At 40.5% G+C, this 11,477-nt stretch overlaps 1 protein-coding gene across 1 annotated transcript in view; it reads right to left on the bottom strand.

The window, feature by feature from the left end:
- Positions 1–236: 236 nt before the first annotated feature.
- The window catches only part of LOC139480046 (atrial natriuretic peptide receptor 1-like), a 79,775-nt gene continuing 68,534 nt past the window's right edge, over positions 237–11,477 (bottom strand). The window contains exons 15-21 of the mRNA XM_071263027.1: positions 10,858–11,085; positions 9,441–9,590; positions 7,858–7,956; positions 7,105–7,196; positions 5,072–5,264; positions 1,701–1,848; positions 237–287 (exon numbers count right to left, since the gene is read on the bottom strand). Of these exons, the coding sequence (XP_071119128.1) occupies positions 1,745–1,848; positions 5,072–5,264; positions 7,105–7,196; positions 7,858–7,956; positions 9,441–9,590; positions 10,858–11,085 (866 nt within the window). The 3' untranslated portion in view covers positions 237–287; positions 1,701–1,744. The remainder of the gene's footprint in view (positions 288–1,700; positions 1,849–5,071; positions 5,265–7,104; positions 7,197–7,857; positions 7,957–9,440; positions 9,591–10,857; positions 11,086–11,477) is intronic.

The raw sequence follows: 11,477 nt of genomic DNA, 5'->3' as shown, positions 1-11,477 counted from the left end.
ACACGATCATGAGTTATATCATGATGCGTGACAGATGAGGCAACATAATAGGGTGCGACTTGACAATAGCACGTGGAAACATGTTATCACGTGAAGAATCAAAGTCCACATCGAAGCCTATTGCACTCCGACTTTGATTTGGTTTCCGAGTCTTTATACAGAAATAACTCTGCTTAGCCGGAAGGATGACGTCAAATAGTGCTCCTCCAGCAGTGATAATGCGGAGGACAGAGGTTCGCCTTGCAGGACTCCCAGTTGTTACCGCTGTTCTGTCTGACGAGGCATGGCTGAAAAATGGATGGCGCATTTGGGTTTCAATTTTTTAGCGTAGGAGGACACGTGAAAGTGGGATAATTTATGCGAAACAGTTACATATACCGTATTCGACGTAATAAGCGCCCCGCTCTAATAACCGCCCACGGCGATAATTATTAATATATTGGCTTGTGAACAATCCCAATTAGCACCCCTTCCGATTGATCAATGTACACAAGACTTATTTATTCGTGTATAATACGCACTCGTGTGTTATATGCACCCTTAATTATGGGCAATAAATTCTGGAAAAATATATCTGTCGTATATAAACATTTCAGGCTGTCAGCATAAACCACGAAATTTGTCTTTCAACTCTGTTTTTTTCCACCAAAATAAGAGTCCCTATTTCTAATTTTGAGAGCGCCCTGGGCGCTTATTAAGTCGAATACGGTATGTCTGTCTGCTCTTTTGAGGTTTTACTTAATCAGCTTGAAAACGGTTACATAAAGTATTGTAAACATCATCAGGTATAAACGAAGTTGCCGTGGTAAAGTGCCTTCAGCATGTAGTTAACAGTGAGTGAGTAAGTATGCTTTTTCGTCGCCATACGCTATAATACAGCAATATCAAGGGGCGGCTTCACACATTGTATCCATGTGAGGAATGAAACCCACCGTCCTTAATAGTTGAGTTTGTTTGTTTTTTTGTTTAACGCCGCACTCAGCATTATTCCAGTTATATGACAGCGGTCTGTAATGTATCGAATCTGGACCAGACAATCCAGTGATTGACATCATTAGCATCGATCCACGCAATTGAGATACGATGACATGCATCAACCAAGTCAGCGAGCCTGACCACCTGATCCCGTTAGTCGCCTCTTACAACAAGCATAATCGCCTTAATCGCATGGGTTGCTGAAGACTCTGATGGTTCGTACAAAACAACGTGTTTTCGTTGTGATTAATAATGTACGTACTTACCTGAAATTTTACAAGTATCTATTTTCGGTGGTGTACCCAACACCTATTTCTGAATACAATGTTATGTTTTTCCCAAATACAAATGTAATGATAAAAAGATTAGTTGCTTGTCTTTTGTGACCAATATGAGACATACATTATAATATATATTTGTCAAAACATAATATTTTGGCTATAGAGCTCGATTGATGAAAGGTATCAGTTTAAGGTATCATCAGTTGCAAGGTATGCCATTTTAAATGTTTACATTATCACAAAATACAGAACCAAATATGGCTTCAAGTCAAATGAATTAGTAATGGAAACATTAAAAAGACAGACCTTTGCAAAACAAATAACTGTTTTCAAACTGGGTCAACGACTTCAATATGTTCTAATGCTGCTCCCGACATAGTGGTTTGATTAACATAAACATGAAGTTAAGCTTTCTTGTACTTTTGTTAACCTGGGGTTTTTTACCTTCTCTTTGCGAAATAGCAGCGGTTGGTCACGTGATTGTGACGTCAGCAATCAATATTGCCATCATCGTGTCTGTCCTGGTAACCGGAGTCATTAGATGAACTGTGAATGCTTGTTTTGCGAGTGTGTAAGTCGTCTTTACTAAAATCTGAAATAAAGCAGCGACGGAGAGATGTATTAACATATTACACAACCGTTTTGGATGGGAACTGAATTGTCCCTAAACGGGAAGGTTGACTCGGACTCCACTACATCAAAATCAAATAACACGAGGCTCTGTTGGTCAATCTGCACGGCGAGGTGTGTGTCATCGGATCACAGCATCATGGAATAATGTTCATACTATCAGTCACTGGATTGCCTTGTCTTGCCGGACAGGTTGCCGCCGTCTAGGTCGAATATTGGTCCATGGTCACTGGGTTTCACTCTATGTTAATTTTGGATTTTCATTTAACTACAAAGCTACACCTGCGCGGAAAGCGAAAGGTCTGTGGTTCGATCCCTGGCCGAGTAATACCAAAAGCCGTTAACACATGGTATTTGTTGTTATCCCGCCTGGCGTTCGGCATTGATGGGATAAACCAAGGACTGGTCGTCTCGGTGTCAGTATACTGTGTCTGAGTGGGGTATCCATATTAAACTGCGGCAAAGAATCTCAATGGGCTAGCACTATAAAATCGACACTAGTCTGGCTTAGTACACACACACACGCGCGGGGCAATATAAGTACAATGATCTTGAACGCGACGTTAAACCCAATTTCTTCATCTCACTACACCTTTCTTGTGCACGCAAATACCAGAGAGCAATGATAGCAATGATCGTTATTGTCAACTCCGGTTTTATAAAAACTGCATAAGCAGTTCATAATATCCTGAACTCGTTATTACCCGAATGAATCTTGAACCTGATTGTTCGAGGTCACTACCCTGTAGAGATTCCGGGTTAGACTTGGTCCCTGTTGAGATTCCGGGTTAGACCTGGTCCCATAGATCTAGAGGTTCCAGGTTAGACCTTGTCCCCAGTAACGCGTGCGACAAAATGGATAGGGTAGTTAACCTCAGCGACTTGGAGAATTGCGTGTCATCGTACCCGGATGGCGTGGCGTTTTGCTCATTATAACAATCACTGGACCGTTTGGTCCAGACTCCTTGATTATTTACAGTCGTCCGTCGTATAGCTGGAATATTGCTGTGTGCGGCCTTAAATAACAAGATCACCACATAACCACAGACTATTGATAACACTTCAAGTATTTCCTTATTAATCCAACTATACACAAGTTTAAAGCTTTAATGTCTACTGATAAAACGTGTACGTTCGTAACTTGTCAATGTTTATCCAACAGTTTCTCACAAGCACTTGTCACTGATGACTATTATATACAATATGCTTACGGCCATCCATTATTATGAATAAACAATGACGGAATGACTCCCGTAGTAATACATCTACAGTCATTAATATTTGTAGTAACAAGTGCAGTATAATAATTTGAAACATTAAGATCATATCCTTTTACCTTTTACCAATAGCTTACTATTCGGTTAATTTAAACTTCAGTTGGATGTACACTTATACAAAGGTTCGTGCAAAAGTGAGAAGGAGCATCAAGGAACAGACGCATTCACCCACTCGCTCGTACGCAGACACTCATACACACACGCATGCAAGCACGCACTTACATTTATCCATATACATGTTTCATTAACAAAGGGGGACTGTGTCATGTGACATTGATGCAAAGCAGTATATTTTGTCCGATAGAGGGATGCCTTATAGTATATCAACGCTTTGTCGTTGACATGAGGGGCGGTCGGGTAGCCTAGTGGTTAAGCGTTCGCTCGTCACACCGAAGACCCGGGTTCGATTCCAAACATGGGTACAATGTGTGAAGCCCATTTCTGGTGTCCCCCGCCGTGATATTGCTGGAATATTGCTAGAAGCGACATAAAACCATACTCACTCACTCACTCGTTGACATAAGGAAGAGAATTTATGGATGTCAACTTCTTTATTATGAGGAACACAACGTTTGGGAGTATATTCTTAATCCTTCATCAGGTGAATGAGTGAGTATGGTTTTACGCCGCTTTTTGCAATATTCCAGCAATATCACGGCGGGGGACACCAGAAATGGGCTTCAAACAATGTACCCATGTCGGGAATCGAACCCGGGTCTTCAGCGTGAGGAGCAAATGCTTTAACCGCTAGGCTACCCGACCGCCCCTCAGGTGAATGATCATTCATCATCGTCATCATCATCATCATCATCATCATCATCACCATCATCATCATTATCATTCACCTGTTGAAGGAGTAAGCATATACTCCGAAACGTTGTGTTCCTCATAAAAAAGAAGTTCACATCCATAAATTCTATTCCTAATGTGTATCATGTCTAAATGATTTCAAAAAAACTTTGTCGTTGCCGTTTAACACTGGAAGGGTAAGCACTGCACGTCACGGTAGCATGTGAAGAAGACAACACTGAATACATTAGACCTGTTAGGTGCCTAATTAGTCTGTGTTGATTGCTAGGATCTATATATACAACATACACGTAGAGACATGCGTCAGAGGATATACAGCTGTGTTGACAGATGCGTCACTTACCTGTTATATTTGTTATAGTTGCACGGAGCCTTTAAAACCATGGCAACCCAATTAGTTTATATGCAGATGTCATTGGAATAATGTCAACTTCAGTTTCAACAAATATCGAAAATAATATTATTTTCTGACGTAAATGCACAGACGATACATTGCATGAACATTTGATAAAACAACAACAATTTTTAATCTTACATGTGTCATCTACGGATAAAGAATGTGTTTCAGTCATTTGTGATGAACAAACTTTATTCATTTAAGTAACTAACCATTATGTTAAAGTTATTAGTCTTTATTTCTGTTTGTTGTTTCTTACTATGATGGTACTATTGTGTTATATACAATCACACAAACAAAATATCATACATCGATCCGGGAATTGTATGATTATTGTGTAGTTTATTATGGAAATATTTTAATTTTTGAAAATATTATACAGTGCAGTATAATTATCAAATGAAAGTTCAGTCTATTTAAAAGTACCACCGATGAATTTTTTGGGAAGGTGCAGAACACATTGAAATAACAGAAGAATCATTCGTTGTAGTTACATCATGAACATCTGATTCTGCCAGTGTTCTTCATTATGTAATTAATTATATTTTAAGATTATATACATATTTAAAAGGCGAGGGTATAACCCGTCTTCAGGTGTTTAATGACGTCATCATTCTTATTGTGCGTCATCATTCGCTATTGTGTACCCGATTTAACCTATATTATGTTGTTTCTTTGTTGCTGTTGATGATGATGCTCACCTGGTAATGAAGTATAGGCATCACTCCCCGCCTCCACGTCTTGTAAGGTTACTTCAAGGTTACGAATCTGTGCGTCACCATTGGTCAGTATATGTATGTGTTTCTTAGCCGATAGACTGTCGATCTTGTCCTCGTTGGTCATTATACTGTCATCTCGACCAATCAGCCAATATGTGGTCATCTCTCCTTTGCCCTGCGTGGACATCACATCAAAATGTGTTTCGATAATTAATGATACATTATCAATCACAATGAAAACACGTTGTCTTTTACGAACCATAAGCCTGTATGTTGTTATTTGACCTTTGTCCTGCACGGATATTACGGTGGAAAAAAATATTTAAAAATTCGTTTAATCACAGTTTTAATGTGTTCAAGAGAAATGTCCTTCGTTCAACGTGATATTTTGAATTTATTATCAATGGTTAAAGCAATTTACAGATACAGGTAGATATTTATCAAAGACTTTGAACCGTTGAATTGCAAGTGGTTAGTGGCATTCTAGAATAGCATATCCGTACCAACTGCGTCATGACCAAATTTGACATATCACCAAAATCAACTATATATTTTGATACTTTAAACGGTTGTGTCAATATATTTTAAAACAAAAGATCATCTGATAAGGTACTGTATTACAAATATACATACACGTACACAAAGGACACATTAGTTAATGGGGGGCACGGGTGGCCCAGTCGTCTTAGGCGCCGCGATTCGCTGTGCAGAGTTGCGTCCCTTGGGCACGCCAGAAACCTATGATTGTGGGTTCGAATCCCGGTTCGCCCCGATTACGTTTCTAGGTTTGTTAGCACCATACCCGTGCTCGTGGGTTTCACCGAAGTGGTTAACGTCTGAGACCTGCATCACTTCGGGCTTTCCTCCCACATTAAGCTGACACGCCGTGATATAACTGGAATACTGTTAAAAGCAGCGTTAAACCCAACTCACTCACTCACTCACTCATTAGTTAATGAATGTTGCTCTGACGCCTGAATTGCACTTTCAGCAGTAGTTCTGTAGCTTCTCTCTGGCGATATAGACCACAGGAGCAACAGATTTACCAGTTTTTTCTCGAGGGAACATAAGTCCTGTTTGTAACTTATGATTTTGTCTACGACACTGACTTTGTCTTGTTTCCGTTCAGTCTTCTTGTATAATGTTACCATCATGATTTGTTTTATAGTTTTTGGTGTAAAATAGATCAATGTTTTATTAGAGATGAGCATGTTTCTTGATTTGATACTGATACAAAATCGATGGCTCAATACCACACGCAGCCATGTGGTGCTCAGAAGAAAACAGTGTTCAGTTCATCGCATGAAATGATTTAATCATTGGATATCTAGTTTCTTCAACTACTTCATGACTGTTTATCTTCATTGAAAACAGGGCGAAGGGGTAGCCTAGTGGTTAAAGCGTTCACTCGTCACCCCGAAGACCCGGGTTCGATTCCCCACATGGGTACAATGTGTGGAGCTCATTTCCGGTGTCTTCCGCTGTGATATTTCTGGAATATTGCTAAAAGCGGCGTAAAACCATACTCACTCACTCACACACTCACTCATCGTAAACATAAATAATACATTAATGAATCAAATAACTTTAACTATTGGATGAAAGCCGTGTCATTACCCGCCTGCTGTTGGTCTCTTATCACTTTGAGCTTTCCTCCCAGGCAACGCCGCGACAGAGCGAAAAAACTGATCAAACTAAATAAAAGCGAGAAAACCCTATCCATATTCATAACTTATCTCTAGCTAAAAGAAGAGTTCGTTATACGAAGACGAGTATTTAGTTCACGAATCTCTATCAAACAGTGCTGATGTCAGGTGTAATTTAAAAGGTGAGTGTATCCTGCCCCATCTCTTGCACCCGTCATAAACACATGAAAAAACATGTCGATTGTTCACCAAAAAAGCCCGGACTTATGGTATAAGTTTAATTAGTGACTTGCATTGGACAGTCTGTCACTGCTGCATCAACTTTTGGGATAAACTCAACTCATTCACGCTGTCATTATTTCGACATACCTTGATTGGTATTGATCCTCTCGTGGTGCAAATGTACCCGCCAAACTTCTCCAACTCATCATATGTGAAGCTACTTATATGTATCTTGTAAGCTGGAAGAAGAAATTAAGTATCAATATAAAGTAGAGAGTCTCCAAAGACCAACCATATATATAAAACGTCAAAGCCAGTGAGTAACTCGTCTCAAGTCTGCCGAAACAGATCCCATTGTGAAAGGCAAAGTAGCGGTGAACATTATTTGAAAAGATCACTGAAAATTAGTGTTGACACAAAGGACACCAAAGACAGAAAAGAAAGTGCTCGTGAAAGCAAGGGCATGTCCTGACCTACCGGCAGCACACGCTACTCTCGCAATTTCCATAAAACGTAAGTATTTTTTGTTGCCTGACATCGCATTTTTAACTAACTCAACTCAACGTAAATAACTCAAGTTCGGAGCGATATTTATTCGTTAAACTTTGTTCAAAAGAGAAACAAAGGAACCACAATGCCCACCAGATCCCAAGATCCCGTTAAAACCAGGTTAAACTGTTAAGGGTTCACGGGAGGTGACGTTACTTGTGCTAAAATCCACTCGGGCGTTCAAATACTAGTATCGACTTCTGATGTTACTCCTTGAACCATCATGACGTTATCCGTATCCGCTGGGTTTCAAAGTGGTAAACGTGGGCTTTCTTCCAACATTATCCTGACACGCCGCTATAAAACTGAAATTCTGTCCAAGGCGGCGATAAACCCACCTCACTCACTCACCTTCTCCATTGGACTCCATCCGTGAGGCTGTGTTGACTGTGTCCCCAAACAGACAATAACGGGGCATTTTCAGACCCACCACGCCGGTGCAGACAGACCCTAGGAGGGAATAACAATAATTAACGAACACACCACAATCCGGGTTCATGGTTGGTTGCTATAAATATTATCCATTGTCATGTACAAATGTATAAATGCCTAACAGTTAAATAAACCTACTGGTTCATTGTTTGTTTGTTTGTAAGTTTGATTGTCTAACGCTGCACTCGGCAATATTCCAGCTAAATGACGACAGTCTATAAATGATCGTGTCTGGACCAGACAATCCAGTGATTGACATCATGAACATCGATCTACGTAACATGCATCATGACATGCATCAGCATGATCCCATTAGTCGCCTCTTAAGACAAGCATGGGTTGCTGAAGAACAATTATAACCCGTGTGAATTTGTTGGGTTAGCTTAATATTTGGGTTGGGGGTGTTGAGGGTTGTAGGTGCGGGAGGGTTATTGTTGTCTAAAGAGTGTTGTTTGAAATAGAATATATTTCGCAATCAGCGCTTAAGAACACATAATTTTGCAACTGACTGGAAAATCGCGAGTTTGGAGTTTGTCTTGCAATGATGTGGTGCGATAAGGCATAACCCGAGTCTTGTAATGTGGTAATGTTAGTCTATTCATTCGGAATTTTTTCATGCGTCTTTCAACTTATGCTGTCGACTTAATTTACCTACATCGGTCACTCTTTAATCTAATAACATTTATACCTCGCTCTTGTATGCATGCATTGACTCACCCAGATACTGATACGATCATTCTTTCGATGTTAAGTTGTCTATTTCCCATTAATAGTAAAACATCCAGCTTCATCTGCATATTCATCATGTACCTCCTCGTATTATATTTATACAGGCAAAATAGAAAAAAACAACAGAATATAGAATATACTTTAAGAAAGGTTAACAAATTATCTCAGACTAGTATATGATCCAGAAATTGAATCAAAGTGAAGTCTTTCTGGACTAGACTGCAGTATGTACCAGATACCCTCCGCCACTTTGATGAGCGAGCAACTTCCTCTATAACTTCCTCTATAACTTCCTCTATAACTTCCTCTCTAAGTTGTTCCGCTGCAGTTATCAGTCGTTTCAATAACTTACAAAGGTCTTGGGGAGCATGGTGCCACACAAGTCCTTGTAATTTTGTGCTTTTGTAAGTAAGTCAGCTGCCAAACTTAATGTAAAATACTACTTGTTTGTGAAAACTCGGCGCCGCTGTACGTCACGATGAGGTTACAGCAGGCCCATATAAAACTTCTATGTTCGAGTAACGTTTCGATCTTGCTGTCTAATCAGTGTTTATGATATGCTTTGATATTCAATTTCGTGGGTTAAACAGTTAAACCAAATAATTTACTGCAAATTTGAGCGTTATCCCCCGATTTGTTCATTCTGTCGCATGCCGCTTTATCAGATGCATGAAACAAGTATGGCCGACCGGTATCCGGTAAAATGCATTCGTCTTTCTGTCCGCCCGTTTCTTCAGGCTTCGTTATGTACCCCCTGCTATTTGCTGACTCACCTGAATGAAGCCCTACCCTGATCCTGAGAAGCTCATCAGGCTTGTGGGGGATGATGAAGCTACGACTCGCCTCCACAAGGTCGAGCGCCATGTTGGCAATTTCACATGCATGTTTGTCTGTCTTCTTTGGGACTCCTGACACCACCATGTCTGTGTGAGATATAAAATCAAGCCATACTGACAATAGTCCCGCACCGTAACTTTGGAATACGTGCATTTAATTTAATCAAAACAAACACTAGCTATGTGCACCATAAGAAAAACATGTTTGAGAAGAGACTTTTGTTTCTTAAAACATTTTATAGACTATATTTCATAGTCTATGCTGACATTCCGTGAGGATCCAGATAGAATAAATCATCAGCAACCCATACTTGCCGTAAAAGGCGACTGTTTGTCGTAAGAGGCGGCTAACGGGATCGAGTGGTCAGGTTCGCTGACTTGGTTGATGCATGCTATCGTATCCCCCACTCAGCAATATCCCACCTATATGACGGCGGTCTGTAAAATAATCGAGTCTGGACCAGATAATCCAGTGATTGACATCGTGAACATCGATCCACGCAATTGGGATCGATGACGATCCACGCAATTGGGATCGATGACATGTATCAACCAAGTCAGCGAGCCTGACCACCCGATCCAGTGAGTCGCCTCTTACGACAAGCATAGACGCCTTTTACAGCAAGTATGGGTTGCTGAAGACCTATTCTAGCCCGGAATCTTCACGGGTCTGATGTGGTGAAGTCTTTAGTCGTTAACAACATTGGCGAGAACCACGAGCACGGGTGTGATGATAACGTGCACAGAACCATAATCAGAGTGAACAGAAATTCGAAAAGAAAACGATCCTGTTTCTGGTGCATTTAAGGGACAGAGAATAGCGGAACCTTGGACGAATGGGTCACCTAATGCCCCCTAACGTTCATAAAGATAAGTTGTATAGGTCAAGCAATGCTTGGTAGACTATGGTAAATATACGAAAATGGCAGTTGCAAAAAGAGCCCGAGTCTCCGACGTGTCAAGAAAACGACTACTTTACCATGCCAGCCAAGAATCAGAGTAACAGATGAAATTACTTGCGGGTGTCTACGCGTATGATTGTAGGATGACTGGTAACTAATTGTTAAAGTCTGCCTCTAGAATAAACACAAGGATTACCTGTCTTATACGAATAACATTGTCTTCTATTCCACTGAAGCGAATTATTAAGTAGACATAATGTATGGATAACAACTTCTTTATTTACTGTAAAGGCGACGTTTCGGTAGAGATCTGTTTAGGCTTTGACAACGGTATACAGTAAATAAAGAAGATGTTATCCATAAATTGTGTCTACTTTGTCATCCGTCATCGTCTAAGTAATGCCTATCAAACAATTCATTAATGTCCGTATTTAAGGCAAGAATACACTTACATGCATCGCCAATGGTTTCCACCTTGTAGACATCGTGCATATCTATGATGCCGTCGAACGTCGTGTAGAGTTTATTGAGAAGGGCCACCACCTGTATCGGCGTGCTGCTCCCCGACAACGTTGTGAAACCAACAATGTCGCTGAAGAATATTGTACAAGCGTCAAAGCTTTCTGCTGAAATTGGTTTTCCCTGCCTCAGTACATCCGCCACTGCCCTTGGAAGCATACCTATAACATAAATTGAGTGAACAATGTTTAATGTTGCCATCATTAATTGTACAATTGTTTCACAGCAGTCTGTAAGTCATCCCATTGGACCAGCCAAACAAGTGGTTGACAGCGTAAGCAACGATCGAAGACAACTTGTAATATGTCACACATTCAGCAAGGTCACATATAACAACCATTGAAGCCGGCTCTTGTGGCAAACATCGCACATTCTTCCCCGGAAACCACACTGGATAATCATCAGGAAACCCGACCTGAGAAAAGCAGAGACAAAGGACGTAGTTTCCTTCGGGAGCCTACCCACATCATGAATTAATTCTGTTAAATTTGCTAACCAGTTAAGAAATCCAACGAAAGCCCCGGTACATACTCAGTTCCATTACTGTCATGGT

Source organism: Haliotis cracherodii, unplaced genomic scaffold (genome assembly GCF_022045235.1).
Source record: "Haliotis cracherodii isolate W230 unplaced genomic scaffold, xgHalCrac1.p SCAF_4, whole genome shotgun sequence".
Taxonomy (NCBI): Eukaryota; Metazoa; Mollusca; class Gastropoda; order Lepetellida; family Haliotidae; genus Haliotis; species Haliotis cracherodii.
This window is presented reverse-complemented; position numbering and strand designations above follow the sequence as displayed.